The sequence below is a fragment of the Apaloderma vittatum genome, unplaced genomic scaffold, assembly GCF_000703405.1.
Source record: "Apaloderma vittatum isolate BGI_N311 unplaced genomic scaffold, ASM70340v1 scaffold10426, whole genome shotgun sequence".
In the NCBI taxonomy this organism is placed as follows: domain Eukaryota; kingdom Metazoa; phylum Chordata; class Aves; order Trogoniformes; family Trogonidae; genus Apaloderma; species Apaloderma vittatum.
Genome location: NW_009722289.1, coordinates 74 through 24,741, shown reverse-complemented (window position 1 = coordinate 24,741; position 24,668 = coordinate 74). Strand labels below are relative to the sequence as shown.

The 24,668-nt window shown below is 43.8% G+C and overlaps 1 protein-coding gene across 1 annotated transcript; it reads left to right on the top strand.

Annotated features, from left to right (window-relative positions):
• Positions 1-264: 264 nt before the first annotated feature.
• On the top strand, positions 265-24,087 carry LOC104275695 (PHD finger protein 20-like; the record flags this gene model as incomplete). The annotated part of the gene is made up of 8 exons (XM_009871723.1): positions 265-349; positions 1,080-1,159; positions 4,744-5,131; positions 5,544-5,651; positions 6,821-6,997; positions 7,818-7,991; positions 15,811-16,089; positions 23,908-24,087. Coding segments are annotated over 8 exons (1,471 nt in total), but the record flags the coding sequence as incomplete, so codon positions are not given.
• Positions 24,088-24,668: the final 581 nt, after the last annotated feature.

The following is a 24,668-nucleotide window of genomic DNA, read 5'->3' as shown; positions in this document are numbered from 1 at the left end:
CCGTCCAGCTTTGTGTCAGCCCTGAACTTCCTGAAGGTGCTCAATCCCCTCATTCAGATCACTGGAAAAGATCTTACGGAGAACTGGCCCCAGCAGTGAGCCCTGGGGACGCCACTTGTGACGAGCCTCAGTGTTGCTGTCTTGCTGCTGTATATGTTACATGATTTATTTTCAATGTTGGAAAACTAATCATTCTGATGTTTTAATGAAGTTATATGTTTCAGTAATTCTCAACTAAAGACGTGTCTGACCCCTGTCTTGTAGGAATTTCATATAAATGATCAGGTGCTGGCATGCTGGTCTGATTGTCGCTTCTATCCAGCCAAAGTTACTTCTGTTAACAAAGATGGTAAGGAATTACTTTTGGTTTGTTGTGCTTGTTAGTAATGCATTTCTAATTGTATTCTGACCTCTTTGCTTAGGTGAAGAGATAGTACAGCAGAGAGAAAACAACTGAAAAGTTGTAGTTTCAATTATATGTTGTAGTTTACCATTGACTTTTTAAATGAAACTTCTTATCCTCTCCCTTTTTCTGCGGGGATATCCAGTCAGTAGTTGCTTTAAGTGTATGTTTCGGAAAACTTGTTTCTTCTCCAAGTTTATTGTCAACAAATGCGTGTAACTGCAGTCAAATCAGCATCAGACCTGCAAAATCCCTTTATAGATAGAAAAAGGGGAAAAAAACCCACATCTATATATCTCCTTTTTGAATGTCAATATAGATTGACTAGATATAGATTGAATATTTCCATATAGGTTGACTAGATTTTGTAAAATCAAGGAAAATAGGTTTGTGTAGGAGAATATGTCTTTTGGAATGTTTCAATATTTTTGTGAGGAAGGCATATCTAATGAGCAACTCTAAGCTTAGACATGCACCTTTATGCTTTCCATAATTATTTTTGGTAACTTCCCTGCTTGTCCCTTACCTGGCCTGTGCTGTGGAAGTTTCTAACCACACAAGTAAGGCAGCTTTTGTCTAGAGCTAAATATGCAGCTGGAGGATTGGAGCTGTTAGCTGTTGTTCTGTTCAATAACTTCTGATCTTTAAACTCTTACTCTTTATTTTCAAATTTCAGGTACATACACTGTGAAATTTTATGATGGTGTAGTCCAGACTGTCAAAAACATTCATGTCAAAGCTTTTTCCAAAGATCAGGTAAGTACTGTGTTCATACTGCTAGCGTGTTCTCAATTTAAGGGTTCCGAATGTGCTGGCGGCAGGTTATGGAAACGCTTTGGTGTGAAAAATTAAGGGATGGGAAGTGCGGAGTGGACAGAACCTGTTCTTCCCCAAAGTAACTACTTGACCACCTTAAGACTTAGGGAAGCTGCCTGGTAATCATTCACCTCACAACTTTGCAAAGACCAGATTTTTTTACTGATGTACGTTCTGCTTCCACGGTTTGGCTGTTCTGTCAACCCTTAACCTGCTCAGTGCTGTGGGTTCAACCTTCAGCTCATGATGGGAAGTAGTAGTGAGCCATTCTAAAATCAATATTTCTCATCCTGCTCACGGTGAGAAGGAAGAACTTCAGGTTTTGTGTGTGGGCACTTTGTAGGAAAGGCTGACAAGTTCTAGTCCCGTGTTACTTAGTTAAAACTTCTCAAGTACCTGCTTCAGGATAATTTTCATTACAGGAATGGTTTTCAGTTTGAGATCTTGCCACGCATTCGTGTGTGGTAGCTCTAGCCTCTCTTCTTAGTCATGCCTTCTGCTTTTAGATTCTGAAACTTGAAGTTTGAGGAAAGAAATTGAATCCTTCCCTCTAACATGCGCCTTAAATACAGATTCCAGTAATGAATAGTGGTGGGTACAGTTTGAATCTGTTGCAGTTGTAGAGAGACATGCCATTTCTTGGAGCTCTCCAGATTTCTGTATGTGCCAGACTGGGAGGGAAAAGTATTTCAGATTTGCCACAAAGTGCTCTTAATCGCTTGCAAATGGTGATGTGCCTGATGAGGGCTGCCTGGTACTCACAAGGGAACTACCTGAAGAATCTTCATTGCCATGAGAAAAGTTTCTGTGATATTTAACCCTAAACACATGAAGTTGAATGATTTTAAGAAATATTCTGCATAGGAAAGGCAAAACATCTTGTCTCTCTTCCCTCCCTTGGGGAGTTCCATGTTTCTGCATAGCTCTTGGGTAGCTTTTGAAAGGAGTTTTAGTGTTCTCCTCCATTTAACCACTGGCCAGGAGGATTTTGGTTAGCCCAAAAGTGAAGTGACGCTTCCACGTATTGCTTTGTCCTTTAGCATAAACAAGCATAAAGACACAATATTCTAGTGAGTTTTGTCTACACAATCAAAAGTAAAGTTTAATTAAAGAAATACTTGAGACACTGGAGAGCTCCCGATGCAGTTGTGAGTGAGTTAGTGGTGGTGCAGGCGCAGGGCTGCTGGAGCAGCATCCTGGCACCAGAGGGAAAGGGCCTTGATCTGTTTGTCAGTAGGAGGGAGTGTGGCTCAGAGCTTCGAGATTCTGAAGAAAATAAGAAAAAGAAATGAGCCCCCCAAGCCTCCTGGTTTCTGCAGGGAGCAATGTAAGCTGGTTGTCTGTTAATGATTTTTAATTACTCTGGCCCTGTGCAGAGGGTGTAACACGCTGCATTGGACAGTGACAGTAAAATGGGAATGACGTGCACAGTGTGAATGTCCTCGTGCAAGGACACAAAGCTGAAAAGAGTTCAGTGAGAAGAAGGGGTAACTCAGACATAATGTATTTACGGGTCACTTTCTTGCAGATATTTGGATTAAGGTGGTTTGTGTGTGTTCCAGTACCACATGGTTGATCCAAATGGGACAGTTCTATGAGCAGAAACACTGATGAAGCCTATGTCTCAGGGTTGGGCTTTGAGGGCTTTTTACTAATGCTTGGCTTTCTGCTGAAGCTTTTCCCATAGCTGTGGCATTTAAGGAATTTGCAGGAGACAGGTTTCTATGATGTCTGGTACGAGTGGTGCTCAGACACCAAAGAAGGTGAAAGCTGTTTTCCCCTTTGCCTAGCTCTTTTCATGAAATATGCAGCAATTTGATCTCACGTTTCAAAAAACTGATTTTTTTAATTGCCTTGCTCCCAAGTATGGTTGAAATAATATCATAGAGAGTGGAACAGATTGCATATTCACGGTGTTATTGCATCAAGATTATTAGGACTGTGGTCTGAAAATGGCAATTCAAAAATGTCCCATCAGGAGCTTCTGGCTGGGGACTATGAAGAATTTTCATGTCCTCTCACACTGAATACAAATTACAGAAAGGCAAAGTTTCAAGTTTTGTTTTTAAGTTTAAATGTGTAAATTTTAGCATTATTGAATCACGAAATGCTTTGGGTTGAAGGGACCGTAAAGCTCATCTTGTTCCAACCCCGCCATGGGCAGGGACACCCCCCCAGAGCGGCTGCTCCGACCCGGCCAGCCTGGCCTTGGGCACTGCCAGCAAGGGGCTGCCACAGCTTCCCTGGGCACCCCGGGCCAGGGTCTCACCACCCTCACAGAAAAGGATTTCTTCCTTAAGTCTGGTCTAAATCAACCCTCTTTCAGGTTAAAGCCGTCATCCCTCATCCCATCACTACGGTCCCTGACTCAGAGCCCCTCTCCAGCTTTCCTCTACCCGCTCCAGGCACTGGGAGGTCTCCCTGGAGCCTTCTCGAGGCTGAGCAGCCCCAGCTCTCTCAGCCTTTTTTTGTAGGAGAAGTGTTCCAGCTCTCTGATATTTCCATGGCCTCCTCTGGACCTGCTCCAACAGGTCCATGTCCTTCCTGTGCTGGACCCAGACCTGCAGGTGGGGTCTCACCCCCGGGGCAGAGCCCCCTCCCTCGCCCTGCAGCCCAGGGTGTGGTTGGCTGGCTGGGCTGCAAGTGTACGTTGTTGGCTCATGCTCAGTCTTTCATCTGCCAGCCCCCTCAAACCCTTCTCTTCGGGGCTGCTCTCGATCCACTCATCGCCCAGCCTGTCCTTGGGACCACCCCAACCCAGGGGCAGGACCTCACACTTGACCTTGTTGAACTTCAGGAGGTTGGCCTGGGCCCACCTCTCCAACGTGTCCAGGTCCCTCGAGACAACATCCCTTCCCTCCAGGGTGTTGGCTGCACCACACCGCTCGGTGTCGTCGGCAAACTTGCTGAGGGTGCCCTTGATCCTGCTGTCCGTGTTGGCAGCCACCGTGGGGTTCCCGATGAAGTTGGTGGTTGCGGTTGCTTTCCGTGACTCGGCACGTTTTGGCAGCAGCGATGGTGACAAGCGAAATACGGCTCTGGTTAGAGCGAGACACTTCAGTGAAAGGAAGGCAGGTTTTGCCTGCGAGTGATGGACCTGTCTGCCCTTCTCTTTGCTCTTGACTCTCACTTTTTCTTCAGTGTCCTAACAGACTTTAACTGGTACAGACCTAACCTGCACAGGAGAATGAGGAGAGAGCAAATCTCTTGTGCCGCTGAGTTGTGAAAAGAGTGAATGTGTTGCACCGTGTTGTTGAAACTGCACGAGTCTTTGGACAGTTGCACTGCCTCTGAGTTTTAATCTGTGGGTTGCAATCGAGTGTATGCTTATATCTTTAACCTAAATAGGAAGGTGTCTTTGGACAGTTGCACTGCCTCTGAGTTTTAATCTGTGGTTGCAATCGAGTGTATGCTTATATCTTTAAAAACATCAGACAAGGATGCGAGTCCGCTAAACAGGAAGGTGGGGAAGGACTTTCAGATTGCAATAAATCAACTTGCATATATCATTGTTTTTATCCTAGAATATTGTGGGTAATGCTAAGCCGAAGGAAAGAGGTAATGAAATTCCGTCATCTCCTGAAAAGCGGGAGAAATTTAAAGAGCAGAGGAAAGCAACAGGTAATGCAAAGAAAGACAAGGATGAAAAGACATTAAAGACTGAGAAAAGAGTTAAGCAACCTGATAAAGAAGGAAAATTGATAGTCATCTCAGAGAAAGGCAAGGTCTCAGAAAAGAATATATCTAAGAATGGAAAAGAAGATAAAGAGAATATATCAGAGAATGATATGGAATATTCAGTAGATACAGAAATTGAGAAGAAGCCCAAGAATGACAATGTAAAGAGTCCGCAGGAAAACGCAAAAGAAACTAAACGGAAACGTGGAAGACCACCAACAACACCTCCAACAGGTATGTAGCTAAACTTAAGTGTTTAGGCCATATGTCAGAACCCTTCTAAACTTACCTAAAGGAATGAACGGTGTCTTGCTCTTTCAGCAAGATTCTGTCTCTAGGTAGAAACTTTAAAAAACCAAAAACCCAAGTTCATCTTTGTTCAGGCTTGAACAGGGCAGCTGAGAGTGTATTTACTAGGTTTGGAAATTGGGTGGTTTGGTCAGAGATGAGATTCAGACAAGTAATCTTCATATAATACCAAATATGTCTGCAGTGAGATAAAATGCTAACGTGTGGCGTTGGAAACCCAGGTGAAAGTGTATTTCTGCAAGTCTAGTATTTTATCTTGCATGGCTTCGGAATTTATGTTTTGAAGAGTTTCACAGCTTCATATCCAGTCAATTTTTGGTTTATGTGTAACATGTAGAGCCAAGTTCTCAGACGCTGCAGCCCATAACGTTAGAGTTAAGACGTCGGAAGATACCTAAAGGAGGTGAAGTCCCATCAAAGCGTCCCAGGATTGAAAAAAACTTGTGTGAGTGTTTTTTGTTATTCAACTCTCCCAGTACTTTTTACAAGTTCTTGAAGCTTAAGTGAAGGGGGAAAAGGTCTCTAGTGTTAACCTTAAACTGTGATACACGAGGTAGCTTAAATGCAGCACCTGTTTTTCTTAAATTGGCTGTTCCAATGTAGCATCTTATTCCCTTCTAAGTGTTGGAAACTGGGCTTGGTTTCCAAGGGCTCCAAGGAAGCCGTGAGCTGTGAATTTTGATGCAGGAGTTCATAGACAGAGGAGAGGCAGTGATTATATTACCTGCAATACGAAGCTTTTTTTTAGCTGTAGAAACTCAGTGCTTGCTAGATGGAGAATCTACCACAATGCTTGGCAAAGAAACTTCGATAAAATGTTCCTGTCGCTGCAGCCAAATAGCTTCTACTTTATACCGTGTGGTGATGTTGAAGAACTTGGGTGTGTCGATGAGGAGAGAGAATTATGTTCTTCATAGTACCATAATGAACAAGGGGATGAAGATGTGGAGAAGGCTGCCTTTACCCTTCCTTGCAGCTGCGAAGTCTTAAAACCGGAGTGCGTGTACCTCACCCAGCTTAGGGTCAGAGTTGTTTGTGTGCCTGAGTTGCCCTGGCACTGTCTGTGGGACAGTCGCTATTTAAAGCAATGTTTTAGCAGTAAGGTGTTGAGCTGAATTCTTACTTCAAATGAGTTACGAAAAGAAAGTCCAGAGACCTATAGGATAGATTTTGCTCTACATTTATGCTTATTTATAACTGCTAATATGATTGTAGCTTTTACAGAGATGTCTCTTGCACCAGGGAAGGTTCGGATTAGATATTAGGAAGAATTTCTATACTGAAAGGGTTGTCAGGCACTGGAACAGGCTGCCCAGGGAGGGAGTTGAGTCACTGTCCCTGGAGGGGTTTCAGAGACGGGTGGGTGTTGTGTTGGGGGGGACATCGTTTAGTGGGGTCATAGCGCTGGGAAAAAGGCTGGACTCGATGATCTTCAAGGTCTCTTCCAGCTGAAACTGTTCTATGATTCTAATCTCCTGGGCTTTTGCTATTAACCTCAGACTTTAAAAAGACACCCTTTCAAACTGTCGCTGGGAGGGGAGGTCTTTAAAGTTTGTTTCTGAGCTGTTTAATAACCCTGTAACTGCATGGTGCCGTTAAACATGTCTGTTCCAGCTCAGGAAAAATTGAAGAACTCTTCAGATAACCCTGAAAAAGACCAAATCAGGAGGCGTTCTTCAAGACTCTCGTCTAGTATTAGCCATGAGATTTTAAATACGGATCACGTCACAACTTCGACGGAAATTCAGCCTTTGAAAGATGCAGTGTCTAACCAAAAGGAATCCGAGACGGGTAAGCAGCTTCCCGGTGTTCTCCAGGTTCATGGTGACGTGGCAGTTGTCTGGTTGTTGCAAGCACTATATTTTCACTTGCAGAAACTGCAGGCCTGGTATTTGCAGTTAAAACCTGATTTCAGCTGCAACACAGGGAAAACTTAAGGAAAGTTTATTTCTCTCTCCACTGCTCTGATTGCCTTTTGCTTTTGATTCCCTCTCCCTCAGTAACCCGAGCATTTCCCGTGTGTGGGGAGAGCTTTTCTAGTAGAGGGATAACTGGCCTTGCAAAAGAAGAGCTCCAGGGGTTGTAAAATAACTTAAAAGGAAACACTGTGGTTCTTGGTTTTGGGGGTTTATTTTTTTTGTGGTTTGGTTTGTTTTGTTTTTTAAGGGATGCAGGTTATCCCTGTGAAAATGAAGTAATTGCAAAGTTTTAACACTTTCAGACTGAAGAAGTAACTCAAGTGCTAAACTTAGAGTTTAATCTTCTTATTAATCACTAAAAACATCAAACAGGATGCTTTTGTTCACCGACTGGGTGGAGATGTCCCTTTTTCTGCGCTGTGCTTCATGGCCTTTCTCTGATAACGGTTTGAGGGGACCTGTCCCATTTTAGACTCTAAAGAGTTCGCAGCCTGTGTGTTTCTATGCAGCTCTAAAGTTAGAGGGTCGCTATGAGTAGCTGTGTTGTAAAAACTTAATTTTATGTTAATACAAGAGCAAGCAGTCTGAACAGGCCTGGGGTTTTGTCCCCACTGTAACGTGGTGAGCAGAGCCCAGCGGTCTGGAATATGCTTTTGTGTTCTACTCAGTGAAAATCTTTGCCTCCATTCTAGTCCAGGTAGAAATTCCTGTTGAATCTGACCAGAGCTTCAGTGAACAAGGATCTCCTGGAAACACATCACATGGCACAGCGCTCAGTACGGATGCCAGTTTACAGGAAGAGAAAGTTGAAGACACAGAGTCTTCCTCTGCTACTGTCAGAACTCGAGAACCTTCTGCTACTGCAGGTTCAATTTTTTTTTTATTTAATATTGATGCATCTCTTAAGGCAGCTGATCCCAGGTGCTTCATCTTTGTACAAGTGTCAGTAACACAATTTGTGCGTTGTATTCTTGCAATATTAACCATGGGAGGAAATGCTTACTTTTGTTCCTTATGGACTCAGTTTTGATCTCATGCTTTGGAGATTGACAGCTGTCTTCCAAAAAGTAGAAATCATAATTTTTAAATGACTGGGTGTAACTTTATAGCATGTGAATGGTGAAATTAACAAATCCTTATTTTCAAGTGATAATTTAACATTTGTAATTTTGGATTAAGTTGGACTAATATCTTAGAAGATCAGGTTCTTACTTCCGTGCTGCAGGTATGTGGTAGCACTGATGTTTGGGAATCCTCATTGTGCATTTCTGTATCCTTATGTTTTGGCTCCTGTTATATTCAAGGCCTGGACTATTTAGAGATATTAGTGCAAATTTATGAAATACCTCAGGCATTTCAGTATTTGTCTTAGTAATGTATATATTCTGTTTTCTCTTAGCCGGGGATCGTACTTAACTTGCTTTTTCAAATTAAATTCCCTACATAGGTAGTAGACTGTGACAATCAGTGTTGTCCTGTGATTATTTCTCATAACTTGAATACTTGTATCTGTAGCTAACTAGGGAAACTTGAACTACAGATTCCCTGGTTGGCTTAATTTTAAGCGGAACAGAGCATTTAGAGGGATTTGCAGTTGCTCAGCATTGCTAGAGCATGTGCTGGCTTTCACCCTGTTTGGTTATTGCAGGTTTTCCTTGCTGCTTGCACGTATCCTTTCCCCACCCTCTCTCACCTGACTGAAATGTCCTCTCCCTTTGCCACTGATGTGCCCCGCAGGGCAGGAAGGAGTTTAGCTCTTTTCCTCTTGGCAGGTTTGATGTGTGAGTGGTCCTTTAATATTTAAAAATTAGAGCTCTTTCAGTCCTGCTCTCCCTCCTAACCAGGCTGATGCTCTATCTAATGTATTCTAACCAGGGCATATCCCGAGTGTTTCCAGCTGACGTGTGCTGGTGCCATGCCGTTCCCTCTCCACAGCCTGGCAGGGAGTTCAGAAGCTACAGAGTGGCTGCAGATTCTTTTTGCTAGTCAGGCTGCTGTGCCCTTTCCAGTCTATAAAGTACTTCTGGGTTTAACTTATTTTAATGGATGGGTTGTAGCTTCTTTTGGCTCATGAAGGCAAACCTGCTGTTTGGTTGTTGCACCTGAACAGAGCATTAATCTGATGCCAAGGAGGTGCTGTTACTCTCTGTGTTAGCTCTGAGTACGTTGACAGCCTGCCTGCAAATCTCTGGAGTGAAGGAAAGATGTAGAAAGTGTTGCTCTTTCCAGTGGCTGTGAGCTTGTTCTCCCTCTGGGAAGAGGAAGAACCCATTTAAGGTACACTTTAAAAGTTTAAGTTGAATGCTTACCATAGAATCAGCAGAATCACAGCACGGTTTGGGTTGGAGGGGGCCTTAAAGACCTTCTAGTTCCATCCCCAGCTATGGGCAGGGACACTCCCCCAGAGCGGCTCCTGGAAGCCGCGGCCAGCCTGGCCTTGGGCACTGCCAGGGAGGGGCTGTCACAGCTTCCCTGGGCACCCTGTTTCAGTGAGTCCTTGCTTCCTCTGAGTAACTGCTGTGTGACATGACTGGTTTCCTTAAGGTCATGTGCTGACAGCTGGGGAAGCTCCTCACAAGCGTTTGTCGTAGTTTCAGGTAACTATGAAATCCAAGACATTTTAAATTATTTTTTTTTCTACTGGTGTACATGAGCTCGGTGTTAAAGCTGTATGGTCATCTCCAGAGAAGGCCGCTTTTTTTAAGAGAGAGGCTCGGGGATCTGAGCTCAGGGCTGCGAGCAGGTGCTCAGCAGCACACGTTAGGGGTTACAGCAAACAAATTGCTTCTGGTGACTGTGAAAGAACAAGTAGACAAAGCAGGCTTGGTTGTAGGAAAATATTACTTCTCTGTGGTGCTTGTTGCTGATGGGAAAATCTCCTTCCATGAAAAACTTGAGGGAAATGTTTGACAGATTTAAAGATTGAATTTAAAATACCAGCAGATCTTTTCCTTCTGCTTGAATACTTACATCCTGCTTGAGGCTACAGATGCAGTTTACAATTGCCACACATTATCCCCTTGCACTTGGGGGATGTATGTTGGGTGAGACGCTGTGTTTTGTAAGGGAGGAAGCAGGGAGAGGAATTCGCTTGTACGTTTGAAATTTGTAAGGTAATATTTTTCGATTCTGCTTTTTCAGCGTTGGGGGAGCACAATTTTGGCAGCAGTCGCTTTAGATACCTTTTGCCGTTATTACGGCTTCCCTCTGACTTCGTAACGCGTATGTGGTTGAGCATTTGTGATTGGAGCTCCAAATGGGGAGGATTCCAAGCGAGATGAATACCGAGGTGTGTGGGATGTGCCCTCCTCCTGAGCCTGCTCAGTGGGGCGCGAGCAGCAGAGCCGCGGGGAGGTGACCTTCACTCGCCTGCCCGGAGCCTCTCGCGTGGCTTTTGCACCTTGGCGCCAGAGCTTTGGTCGGTACTTGAGTGAGTTGAATTCAAGTTAATTCAGGTGTACACACTCACAGCGAATTCTGACCTGGAGTTCAGCACTGTGGTGGTTGTCGGAAAATGAATTTTGGTTCATTTATTTGAAGCCATCTCATTTACCATTTGAAAGGCCAGACATGCGCCTGTGTGGGCATGCAGGTGTGTTTATTGGAGAAAACTCCTGAGGATGGGGAGTAAGAACCACATGGGGTTTTATTGAGTAAACACTATCACCCAAAATTCAAGTACAAAGAGAGACGTTTCCATACTTAACACTAAAAATGTTACTGACTGGATTGTTGGGTCAAAGTTTCCAGATGCAGGGATCCCACTGTGGATAAATCTTGTGTAGTTAGAAGCGGATCTGGGTTTGCCTGCACTTGTTTCTGCCCCAGCACTGCGGCACCGACGAGCTGAGGGAGCCGCGTGGCAGCGGGACGAGGCCTCGCTGTGGGACCTCTGGGTGCCCTGGAAAATCCTCAGTGACTTCCTGCTCGCGGGGTTGAAGAGTCGGAGCATGTGGCCGTGGTGTTTAGGAAGAAGGTGATTTTAACAGCATTTGCACATCAGGAGTTTTTAAAGACAAGAACACTCTTTTTAAAGAGTGTGTTCCTGGCCACTGTTGGCTGAGCAATTTAAGATTTATAGGAGTTGCAGGCACTTGTGCCAGCAAATACAATTTGGCGTATTTCTATGCTCATTATGTTTTAAAATATGTATGTCTGTAACGTGTTCTGAAGGGGCAATAGAGCATTGCTTGTCAAAACTGAAGTTCTTTTTAAAAAACAATCCAGAAAAATTCTTATCAGTTACATGTACTAAAGGATAAAAATCCTATTTTGCTGGTTTTTGGCTCCTCTAATGTTTAGGGACCAAAATTAATGATGAGGACTTGGCTAAACTGAGTTGTCTTTCAAAAAAGCGAGCGACAAATCCGTTGGCAAATTTTTGCAGACAGTTAAAGCTCCGTGTCTCATGTCTGGAAACTGGCTTAGAAGCACTGTGCAGCTGTTGGTGTGGCTTTACTCTTTCAAACTGATTGGACTTCAAAGGTGAGCTGCCTTTGCATTGCACACATCTGCTGTCGTGTTTGTAGTTGTGCTTCCCAGAACTCGTAACATTTGCATAGACATGCATCAGGGATTCCATTTGCCTTGTACTTACCCCATATTTTTCGAATTTTGTTGCCTTTAGCTTTGAGTTTCAGTTAGGCAAAAGCGTAATATCTTTGCATCGCGTTTGAGAGAGCAGCTCTTTATCCTGCAGCTCACCTGGGTAGGCTTCGATTCCTTCAAGGCAGTGCAAAAGTTGTCGTTTTAAGCCTGACGATAGAGTACGTAAAGGAGTCTGTCCTGCCCTGCTCACTTGGTTTCGCACAGCTAGACACCCTGAGCTGGACTCAGTGTTTCTGTTACACCTCAGAGCACAGGTAAAGCCTTTTTACATCCCCTCCAAAGGCAGATCACGCACTGCACGCTCACAGGCTTTTTGTGCCGTACGGACTGCCCTGGGCTCGGTGTTAGGAAGTGGGGAGTGGAGGATCATATGAAATTACTGCCTTGAGAGGTTCCTGCAAGGTCAAATAATGTTTTAGGCTCAGAAATCACAGCTTTGTAAACATGGAATGTTCTGTGGTTATCGATGCCTTGTGTATTTATTACACCGAGCGTCTCCTTGAGTGGGTTCTGGACACACTGGAAATGCCTGGATGCTGTCCTTGCCTAAAGTAGTTTGGGAAGAGCAGTTGGGAAATCCGTTCTTCATTTCACAACGGAGATCTTGAAAGACAGAGGTTTTTGAAAATAAACAAAGAAACAGTAGCTAAAATGATGAACAGGAATGCTTTTGGTGAGCTCAAGAACAACACAAGATTTCACAAGACCAAAGAAATGGGTGTGAGGTGATCCAACGCACAGCGTAAACGCATGTCGGCTCAAGAAGGGTAATGGAAATAAATAATCTTGAAAATGCAGAGGGGAAGCGTCAGAGAACAGACATTCTAGAGAGACTCGACGTGCTTAGTTTAACAGCAGGTGAAGGAGTAATTTGATTGTCGCTTGTATTTCTGCGGAGACCAGGAAATGGGGACAAGAGGGAGATGAAGGGTCTCACCCATTTACCAGGCAGCTCTGTGTGAAGATCTAATGCCTGGGAAGCGCAGCAAGGCCGGCTTTAACTGGGGAAAATGCTGGGTGTTGGGGGCACTTTTGACTCTGTGTTGCAGAAGACGCCTCAGCGTGGCAGACCTTCAGTCTGTGCTGCTGGCCAACGTGCCCGTCCCAGCAGTCAGTTCCAACAAGGAGTTGGTGGTAGGGGAAACAAAATCTGTGGACTCGGAGGCTTGACATGGTGACATCTGCTCCCGGTGACTCACTGCTGAAAGCGGTCATAGCCTGAGCCTTGGGTAATCGAGCACGGTGAGGGGCGAGTGCTTGGAGACTTGAGTGCTGAAGGGCTGGGGTTGGTTTTTTCCCTGTGCAGTGAAAGGAGATGGTGTTGTTTGACGTTGAGTCTCTGTGCTTGGTATTGGGTTGGCTAACTGATTGCTGGGTGAAGAGTTGGGTTGTAAACAGGGAGGAAATAGCAGGTGGTAGGTCTGTCGGATAAACCATCTCAGAAAAAACACCCACCAGGCTCCTCTGGGAAGGCAGGTGCCTGAAAATCTCAAGGCAATACGTCGAAACTTTCTCTCTATGGGAGCCTATTTCAGCACCGTGCATTGTGAGCAGAAATTGGATCTATGCGTGAGGCTGGAAGTCCCCTCCGTTAGGTGTTGGTGTCATGAGTGTGTGTTGGAGGGCTTGGCTGGGACCGCGGGCTTCTCAGGGCTCTCCTGCGCCGGGGAGTTCCCTTCTGGGACTGGGAGAGAAGGAAAGTGCCCCCAGATGCCGTGGGGATGGTAGGAGTTTGAGCTTTGTTTCACACTGTGTGGGGTTGTCTGTGTTTTTGTTACTCTAAACAGATTCCTTTGCGCTTGCAGTAAGTTTTTTGGTTTGTCTTGTTTTCTGGCTGCTCTCCTTCCCCTTCCCCTGTGTCTGTTACCTCTGTTTCTAAACCTTGGCTAACGTGATGCCGTGCTCCTCTTGCAGCTGCTCAGTTAGAAGCCGTTCCCTTTCTCTTCTCCAGAATTCGTCCCTCTCAACGGAGGGGAAGTGGCCGGAGCTTGGATACAGGGCCTCGTCCTATCCTGCCCGTTGTGTGGTGGTGAAATAGTTTCCCTTAGCCAAATAGTATTACAAAGATGACAAGTTTAGAGACCCCTTTTGCTGCAGTTCAGTGTTCCAATCTTCATGTGACTTACCAAAAAGAAACAAGTTCTCTTTATTGTCCCGAGCGCTGCTTTTTAGCTTTATAGTCAGCGAGAATCTCTCTGCACTTGTTCTTGCAAAACCCACAGGCCATTTCGCTGACCCTTCCTGAAATAGTTTGTCATTCTTTATGGAATGCAAGTTTTGATGTATACAGTATATTTAGATTTTGGTCTCGAGAAACTTTGTCATTCTCCAAGTGTGATCCAATTGTCTGGCTTCGTCACAATCTTACTACTGGAATTGCTTGAAGCAGCAGCCCTGTCAGCTTGTTCTTAATGCCAAAACGTCCTTCCCTTTCTCGTTGCCACTATCTGGATGAAACACCCAAAAGCAGTGGGTTTTTTTACTGTTTTCTTCTCAGAATTAACTGCGTGTCCGTTCTTTTAACCAGTCAGATGTGCCTGTAGCTTCTTAACCCCTCCCCATGCATCACGGCTTCAAGTTTTGTTCCTTTGTCGTGGCACAGGGCTTGGCTCTCTCTGAGGCACACACAGCTTATCTAGGCTGCTGCTCTTCACGCTGACGTAACCCAGAAGTAAAGCTTGGTAACGCTTCCCATTTTTATTGCTACGTGCTAAAAATTTCTGAACAAGCTGGGCTGTGTTCTTACATCATGTTGATATTACCTTTAACGCTCCCATTCAGTGTGTTCCTGCCTGTGTGCACTTGTGGAAAGTCCTGCGCTTTCTGCACTTACTCCTGTTTGTAATGTTTGTGGGTCCTTTTGTATTTCTCGTCTTCAACTACTAATGTAGTATCTTTTCATTCACGTGCTGCGTACCTGCAGTTCTGCATCACTGTAAACACTTCTTTCTTAACCCTGCAAGTTTGAAAATATTTGTAAATATGGCACCAGTATTTTAGTACTGGCAAAACAAATAGAAACGTTATGTTTGGAAGCTGTTCTGTAAAAATGCCGCCTCCTTTCCATTGTGCTGTGGATGGTGAGGGATTTGGTGACGCTGTGTGTGTCTGAACGCGGCGGCATTGCCTGGATCTCTGCATTTCCAGATTTCTGCCCCTCCTCTCTTATATTTGGTACGGGTCCTGGTGACAGTAATCTGATTTGCTCCTAGTTCAAAATGTTTCTTTTGTGTATTTCTTAGCAAAAATGTGAATTAAAAGCTTCTGAAATGGTGGAAGAAGAAATAAGAATTTCCCCAGGTGGGGTGTAGCCCTGTGCTGCCCAGCGCTGCTCCCTGAAATGGATGCCTCAAAACCTTCTCCCGTTTGACTCCAAAGACTTCGTTTGGGTTTTCTGAGGAGCTGGTTAACTATAGTTCATAGGGGGCATTTTGTAACAGATGCATACAATTTTCCTTTGGTTTCATTCTTCCATTGCTCCTTGAAAATGGAGATAAATTTTCAATTTTACTTGAAAAATGCCGTTCTGACATGCTGCTTCCGTTGTTCTTGGAAGTACCCAGACTTTGGTGGGACAAGGCAGCTGGAAACGAGTAGCAAAAGAGTTATAAGCGAAGGAGCAGAAGTGTTTTCCCTGGAAAATACTTTTGCCAAAGATGTGAATAGTTATAAATAATTACGTAAATACTTGATGGAGTATAATCTTGAGTGTTGTGGCTAGTATACCCAGTCTCTGTGTAAGTCAGTCTCATATCTATAGTAGCACTACGTACCGTGATATTAGCTGCTGGGCAAGGGACTCGTGAAGGCAAAATGTTGTTCTCTGACAATAACTCATTCCTAAAAACGCTGGTGTCATGACAACGAATTTTTAAGAGCACTGTAGGGCAGAGTTTTCCTTTAAAAGCTATTGATCTTCAAGGCAGATACAGCATTAAAATTTCACTTTTAGCATTTCATAGCTAACACGTTTGAATGCATGCCCATTTCTTAACTTTTTGTGTTGCTTTAAGTTCAGGAAACCATTTGATAAATATAGCAAATGCATGGGGGTATTTATCTGTTTTGTTCTTACAGTAACAAAACCTTGTAGGAGAGCAGATTTTCTTGCATCAAAAAAAGCTGCAACTGTTGATCAAGATCACAAGTTTAGATGCAAGTTCTTGGACTGTTCAAAATCCTTCCGCAAAGCCAAGTTATTGCATTATCACATGAAATACTTTCATGGAGTGGAGAAGGCTGCAGAATCACAGCAGAACCCTGTAAAAAGAAATATTCAAACCAGAGCTTCTTTGGCTTCTGAAAAAGCTAATCAAGGAAGGTCAAAAAGAGGACGGACCACAGCTGGTTCATTGTGTAAGTATTTTGCTGATCTCTTTCCTTTTTTAAAACAGCAGCAGGCAGGACAAGCAGGGAGGAGCAGATACGGGTTTTCTTTTGGGCTGAAGGAGCCTCTTCAGGGCTGCATCTTAGCATGTTTCTTTGTGGAAAAGAAGCATGGTATGTGTGAAGGTTATGTTTTAGAGAAATCAGAACTGAAGAATTGTCCTCATCTAGAAATACAGATCATGTTCTGTAAAGAACCAACCCTGCAGCTTCTCTTACTCCTTTGTAGCAGCTCCCTTGAGTATTAAACCTTTGTTTTTAAACTTCAGTTCCCTAAGTTTGACTTGAATTTCCTCCTCCCCCCACCCCCTTGACAATAACCAAATAGAGTTGTTCAAAGACTTCTCTCCTTTTCTGTATCAAGGAAACAGCCTGGGTAGTTCCAGTTCTCTCCTATTTCTTACCTGGTCTTGAAGTCAGAACATGAAATGTATGAAATGAAATGTATGCCTGGCTAGAAGTCCAATATTAGTTTCTGCAGTATTTACCTTTCTCATTGCTGGACCTGTGGGGGGAAAAACCTCCTAGTATTTAACAAATGCAGTTGCTACAGCTGTACTTGAAAAACATCCTCCCATAACTGATGGGTGGTGGAAAGGGATAAAAAATTAAAGGTTAGGGAAAAATCAGTGCTTGAGTTGGAACTGCTTTGCAGTCTTCAGAATTGCATTAACTCCTGCTTCACCGACTCGCTCTCTGAAGCACTTACTTTCTTGCGTAAGGTCAGGGTGGCAGCCCAGGCCTAGGGGTGAACTGCAGCGCTGTTGATAACCTACCCAAGCTTGGCTCTTTGTGCGCTGACTTCCCTTTGTACTTCAGGTCCCTAAAAATTGTCATCTCTTAATGCAGATTGAGCCTGTTCTATAAAACCCAGCTTTCTCGTTACTAAATCCCTGGTGACTTTTGTCTTTGCATTTGATCTTTCATTTGTATTCCACTTACGAATTTCAGTCTTGCAAGTTGTTCTCTGAGCTACAGCTCTTTGCAGCAGAATATATCTAGTCTTACTTTGCTTCATGTCTGCTTTTCCTGATGTGGCCAGCAGATGTTTTTTCATGTGAGGTGCTACTGTCTGTTCCTACAAAGTGTAACTTAACTGCTACTACATGTAGCCTTGTATACCCCAACTACTTCTGTAGCTTCTAAATAACGCAAGGGCAGATCATCTGATTAGGTAGAGGAAAGTCTTTAAGTAAATTGAGATGTGCCAGCTTGTACATCTTACACTTTGCGTGCACCTTGAATGAAGGCACCGTGTTGCCTTGACACGCACTCCTGGGATGAGCACCGTATGACGAACAACTGCGAGCGACTGCACAGGGATCAAAATAGGCTTCCTGCACACCGTGTGCTTCATTTTTGTAACAGACATTACTCTCCTCTTTGTAGCTGCATCGTTATTTCAGTTTGAGAAGTTGTTTTCCTGTGATTGTCTTGAATGAGCTGACTGATGACTCTAGGTCCTGGCCCTTTCAGTTTTCCTTTCCCCCGTCACACGCTGTTGGTTTGATGTCATCATCTTGGCTGCACTGGCAGGTTTATCCATTTTGGTGTTGAGTTGTAACCATCTTGGCTAATTTTAAGCCTCCACCCCTTTCGTTCCCCATTTGTGGGTGGGTCCTTTTAACTTGGATTATTTTGATGATGCACTTGATGGCACTTCCCTGCAAATAGCCCCCAGGTTATGTTGGCACCTCTTCAGTGGGGCATTGAAGTAGAACACGGACTGCAAAGTCACCGTCAGGTCACCTCCACTGTCAGGGTCTGCTCCTGGGGAGCTACAGTAAGGTTTTTCTTGATGAGGAAAAGTAGTGTCATTACACATCAGTTACATCATGTCTTGTATTAAGTGCCGTTTGTTTTTTAACTCAGTGTAGTCTTACTTCTTTTAATTTTTTGTTGGGCATGTACAACACATTCTAAGGTAGAGTTAAGGGGGGTTGTGTGCTCATGCTGTTGCATTTTGTGTTCTGTTCTCCTGCCTTCTTGCAAGCATCTATTCTGTTCCTAATGGCATGTATAGGGAACCAGCCTGCTACACGAGACTCTCCATGTCTGCAGAACACTTCTATGTCACACTTCTTTAAAAGGCTTTTTGTGATGTTCTGCTTAGTGAAAGTGAAGACTTTTAAATACATAATGAAATATGGTACGTGGTGGATTTACTTTTCATCTTTACAATCCGTTTGTGAGCAGCAGTTCTCCTTTTCAAAGGGAATATATTAATCATTTTACCTTTTGGTACGAATCTCCTTTTCTTATAGTGAAGTATATTAGAAACAGTGTAGTGCTTGAGAAAAGGTGGCAATTTCTAATAGGTAAGACTTTAGAAATCATGGATTTTGTCATTCTGTAAGCTTGTTGGCTATGCAGTGCTTGTGTCTTATAAGCAAGTCCTTGTCTCGGTAGTTTTATTTTGGTGTTCTGGGACTCCTTACTGTTTCTGCTGCACGTAAAATTTTAATAAGGGCATGCTGGGGTTGGGCTCTTGTCAGATTTGAAATTGAAAATACTTACTGTTTCTGAAGTTCTAAGAAATTGTGCAACATTCAGAACAGTAGCAAAAACTTTTTCTTGCAGTGCTTAAAATTAAATTTTGGATATGTAGAAATTAAGAGGCATGTAAGTGGTCTTCAGTGATCTTGTTGTGGGACACAGAAAGAAACTGTTCAAGTACTTCGCACTGGAGACTCTGAAATTTCAACATCTGAAGTATAGATTGTGCTCCTTGGCATTGGCTTCAAACCTTGAGTGAGCTGCAGAGGTTTCTGTGGAACTGGCTTGTCTGTGTCCTTGTCCCTAAGAAGGCTCTTCCCTTTGCAGCGGCATTTCTGACAGAGCTCTCCGAGTTCTGTAGTGACTCTTCCTTTAACAGAGGGGAAGGAACTACCCTTGCCTACCTGGTATTTTCGATATGCCTTACTGCTCTGAACAGCGTGATGCAGATTTAAAGGTCTGCTGGATGCATTCAGGCGATCCCTCTTCTCTTGCATTAGTGGGAAGGATTATGAGATCACTACTATGGAACAACTCTTCCCCCAGCCCCACATTGTATTACTTGTGTCCATGAATGTTGCTGCTCTTTGGTATTTCAGGAAAGAATTGTCTCTGGGGAGAATAAGGCAGTTGATTTTGTGTCCTGCTGGAGATGCTGGTGTTCCTGCACCTCTGCAGGTGTGTTATGGGGCCACCTGCAGCCCTCCTGGGAAACAGGAAAATCAAGATCTGCACAAACCTGTGTGGATGTATAAGGTTAAAACCTCCTCTGAAGTTGCCAGTTTTATTTTAGCTGTGTCAGTCCAGGTCATTTAGTGTGTGAAGTGCCTGCAAAAGGCTATTTTTAGTAAAGTTTGTTGTTTCCTGACCGAGACCACCCCAAGGGCATGAGGCATGGAAGAGCTTTGTTTTGTTCTTCATGTCTGCAACTCATAATTTGAACATCTTGACCTTGAGGCTTTTTGAATGGGTGGCTTTTGTTTGTTAGTATAATCTTTTAATGTGGACGTTCAACAGAATTTAGTTCATGCCCTTGTGTTGAATATGTTTTCTGAAATCTGAAAGTCAGCTTGTGCCAGACTTCAGTGCTTGCACAGGTGGTGCAGCTCATGTCAGACCTGGGAGAGGCTCTTATTAGAAGATTCTGCTTACTCAGGGTTAGTTGCAGCCTGTCTTCATAATGTGTAAGTGTCTTAGTGCCTGGGATACATGTAAAGAAAATAGGGGTCTTGTCTTTCGTCGTGCTGCTGCTGAGATCCAAACTGTGCATGAACAGGGAGGGGTTGGCAAGCTTGCTTTGACAACCTAGACGTGTAAGGCATCCGGTTGTCAACTGATAGCTGTTAACATATGAACCCCTGGCATGTGCCTTAGTGGCTTTCAGGGTGATCCTTTGGGGGCCTTGCTGTTTCCTCTGAATACTGGCTGATGGGTACCTCTTTCTGGGCAGCAGAATGTGCATGGGTGACCTACAAACACGAGGTTTCTTCTTGGAGTAGGTGAGGATCTGCATTAACACCTCCTGTGTTCTGCAGAGTTGCTGATTGTCTTGGTGGCTTATCTTTAGAACGCTATATTTAGGTTGAAGGAGGATGGCTGTAAGTCGATACGTGGTCTTTCAGTTCTTGAAAATATCGGTGGATGTTGTCAGCAAGTGATCTCACAGCTGCGGATGCAGAATATGGTGGAGTTTGCAACGCTTGAGAATTCAGTCTCTTTGCCTCCTGTGAAGGCTGAATTATCTTCTTACCTGACATCCTTCTGCGTTCCGTGGGACAGAGAGCTGTTGCCTCATCTGTCACCAGGATTGTCGTGCTTAGGTCTGAGCAATCTTAAGGCTCTGTCCTTGTTTCTGTGTGGCTGAGGTGGTTTCAGATCTTGGGGCTTTATTTCTTAGTTTCCTTCACTGCTTCTGCATCAGCTCTTTACATGGAAGAGGATTCTTCTTCCAGGCTTGGAGATGAGAGACTTGAAAGAACAAATGGAACTGATCACTGCCCTGGATGTCGGGAGTGCTTTTGTGGTCAGTTTATAACTTGTGTAATTCGAATGATGATAAATGCTATTCTGGATCGTAGAGGAGGTAAAGAGTATTAACACCTATTCTGGTTTATTTTGAGTTGGTCATCATCAGGAATGTGTGGCAGTTGTAGCTTAGATTCAGCCTCAGGATCGCTCGGTAAGACAGCTGCAGGTCTCTGGATGAGCCCTGCCCTGACAGCGTGAGGGAGTTCACAGAGGTCTCCTGTGCGCTTCCTGATCGGAGTGTCCCCACGCACGGTCCTGCTCGTCCCAGCAGACTCCTGGTGCAGTCGCCCTGCTCCTCTAGCCTCAGCCGAGTGCTCACATGTGGCGTGCGGGAGAAGTTCGTGCCAGCACTGCGGAAAGGTGAAGGCATTGTCCGCTCAGTACGGCGTGTGGTGCGCTCTGTGCTTGGGAAGAGGCAGAGGAGTAGGAAGCCTTCTGGAGCGCGAAGGTTGGCCCAGGGGGTCAGGAGGGTGCTGGCACGTGGCACACTCTGCAGAAACTCCGAACTTGGGGAGTGTGCAAGTTTTCAAGGCGTACACCCAAATACAAGTTCTTGGCTGTGGTTGTTAGGGGAGGTAATTGTTCTTTGTTCTTTTGGGGGTAGTTTTATAAACTGGCCTGTCTGAATTACACTTGAAGAGGTTGTATTGAGAGGAAACAGGACATTAAATGTAGAAGACTTACAAATTTGGGTCTTTATTGCACAAGTTTTAACCCTTACTTTCCCAAAAGTTGAGGCTAACTTTATGGTTTTTTAATCCTATCTTCTCAAATTTTAGTCTTGACTCCTAAAATATATCTTAAGAGTGCTCAAAGATTTCGCAGAGCCTCCAAGCTTGTCTATCTGTGGAACAAAAGGTGTTTCTAAACATTTGTTGATAACTTTTTTTTTGGTCAGTTATTGAAGAAAATACATCCAGTGTATGACAGAGTACCCTTGAACTCTCCAGGACAGTGTTACCAGTGGCTGAAAAATCTTGCAGAAGTGTATTATAAAAGATATAACAAAATATTATTAAAGTTACAACATACTCTTGGCAAAAATGTCTTTAAACTTCAGTCTTGCAAAGCAGAAAAAAACCCCGAATGGACATGGAATATGGTTTTGTTCCACCAAGAGGCTGAGTGCACAGGTCAAAGCCTCAGTGTGCTCTGAAAGGCTGCTGGCAAGAAGGTGGCCACTGGGTTCTTCAGATGTTAATTCGTGAGGTGGGGTTGAGCTGTTAGGAAATGAAAGTTAGGAGGCCTCAACAAAGCTTGTCTCGTTCGTATTACATTGTAATTTTGGGGTTCCCTGAAATGATGCTTTGCGAGTATTTTTGAAACTTGATGCAGAATGGTAGACAATCAAGAAAACTTGGAAGGGCTTGTTTATGTGACATCTCACCCTGTACTGCTACAAACAGTTTGCATTTCAGAGAGTTTGTTAGGACTCTGGTGTTCCCAAGTAGGTATGAAGTACCTTAATCTTTTTTTTCCAGCTGTGTACCATGGGAAAAACTTTACCTGTCTGATCTGATGATGTCATGTTCAACCTACTAATCATGGAAGCCTTCAGATGAGCTGATAGCAAGAAGTCCCACAAAAATAGATCTGTATTTTAAGAAAAACAACAAAAAAACCTCCATAAACGCAACAAAAAAACCAACCAAACAAACAAACAAAAAAACCAAACAAAAAACAAACACTACCACAACCAAAAACTGACACAGAGCTATTTATACTTATTCCTGCAGGAGAAGTTAGTCCTGTTGGAAATGCAGGGCCATGCACATCCTGTGGTATCTCATCGATGAGTGTCTTCCCGTTCTGATAAATCTCCCAGGACAGAGCAGGTGACTTCCTGCAGCCCTCGAGGCACCCAGCACCCAGCGGAAGGCACCAGTGAGCGGCCTCACCAGGCAGAGGTGCCTTTAGGAGACAGTCTCGGGTGGAAATGGGGGGTTTGGTCTAATTCCCGTCTCCTGCTGTGGCTGCTGTAGAGCGCTGGCTGGCAGCTAGGAGGTGGCAGTTTGTTTACGGAAGTAGTTATGAACGACTCCTTTTCTCATGCAACTTCAGAGGGAGAGGACCAGGAAAAAAGTCATCCAATAGCCTTCAGATTTCTGGATCTTGGAGTTTCTTTTGCCTGAAGAGATGCACTTTGGTTCTGAAAACCTGCAGTCTTGATGTGCCTTGTTACAGCTTCAGCTTGAAATGCTGGTCGAGGCAGTACTTGATACCAGTTCTTCTCCCAGGTGTGCTCTCTTGGAATCTGTTTCCAGTCATTTTTAGACACTGCTCACGACTGTTTAGTGAGAAATATCCAAGTGAAAATCTGCCCAGTGTAAGTGTTCAGACAGGAAGGAAGTTGCCTTTTGCATCCGCTGAACTTTTCAAATGCTTGAGGCCGCAGAATTGGACATTTTTGATAGAAGTCAGCCAGCTGTCACCTTGGCTGCTGAGTTTCATTGACCAAGATACTTCATGTCGTGCTCCAGAAGGGCAGTGTGCTTGTCTCGTTGGGTCTGCCTGTCCTGTGTGCTGCACAGCCCTCGACTTCATCAGCTTCACCTCTTTCTTCATGTCCAAGAGTCTTGAGGTAGGAGTTGCTAGCTGAAGTTAGAAGGATGAGAACTATTTGACTTCAGTAGTAGATGGAATCTCAGATGAAGGCATGTCTGGATCTCATTGTTTTTATAAATTTTAGGTAGTCATCCTCAATTCTTGTGTCTCACTGTTGGTTGAAACACTTTTTTGTTTCAGTGACACGTATCTAAACCTGTCCTTACTTAAATGTGCAGAGCTTCTCCGTGGCACTTTTCTCTGCTTGTTACAAAGCACACTTCTGAGAACAGGCTGTGGTTCTTCTAATTAAATCAACTAAATCCTTCTCTTGAAGGAACTAATAAGAATTACCTGACCCATACCTCAGCCAAATAGGACTATTTCTCTTACCATCTGTCTTTAAAGCCACAGTAGAAGAGTAGAGCTTTGGGGAAGATAGAGTATGAGACTAGAGCTTTGGGGAATGCATTTGCATCCACCCTTTCTTTTTGAAACAAACAAATCAGCCAAAAAAGCCAACAGAAGTATTACAGGTTTTAGCCTTTAAATCAGCTTCTGTTTAAAAGCTTTTTCTGTGGTCAGATTGCGAGGATTGAGAGTTGAGCGGTGCGTGTGGTTGGAAACGCTCCACGTGGCCTGCGAGAGCTGCTGCTGGTGAGGTAGACTTACATTCTGAAAGTATCTAAAGCTTGGACTTCATCTTTATTCTCTTTGTAGATGCTCCTCTACACATAGCCCTAAGGAGTACCCCATATAGAGATGAAAAAATAGCAAAGAGAAGAACTTCAGCTCCTGTAAGTGCATTAAATAGTCACCGACATTCTGTTAGAGAGCCAAGCAAGAACCACGTACTGAGATCACTGCGGAAACTTCAAGACAAAAAAAGAGATGGAAATGGTACGCCTTTTTAGTGTAACAGGAAAATGTTAAACTTGGAAAAGCCTTGGAAACTTTTACGTGTTGTAAGGAACTGGTAGCATTGGTAGGCAGTATTCTCTATACCTTCTTTTAGAGAGTTTTTGTGAATGTACAGTATAAAATGTAAGCATGTTTTTCACAGTAGTTTCAAGTGAAGAATCAATATAGAGAATTCCGTGTATTTTCTTGCTATATGCATTGAGGTTCCATTCTTCCTAGTCACTGTGTGGGATATTTTTAAAGTGTGAAAAGTACTTAAGTATCTGAGGTGTGAAAAGATTCTTGTTTATTTTTTGCTTGTTTGATGTATGTGTTTTAATTCTGCTAAACTCTGGGTTGTCCAAAGCATTAAATATTTTGAGTAATCCTGAACTTGGTGAGATACCTAAGCTTAATAAAGCAAAAAATAAGGGGAAGGGCAGGGTGGAATGAGGTAGTTTTTGTAGATTTTTTTTTTGAATAGCATTTGACTGCTGATAGTCAACACTCCCTGCTGCTAAACATCTCTGCACAACTTTGCTTCACAATTTTGACTGTTTGGTGGTAAAGTATAAACTCTC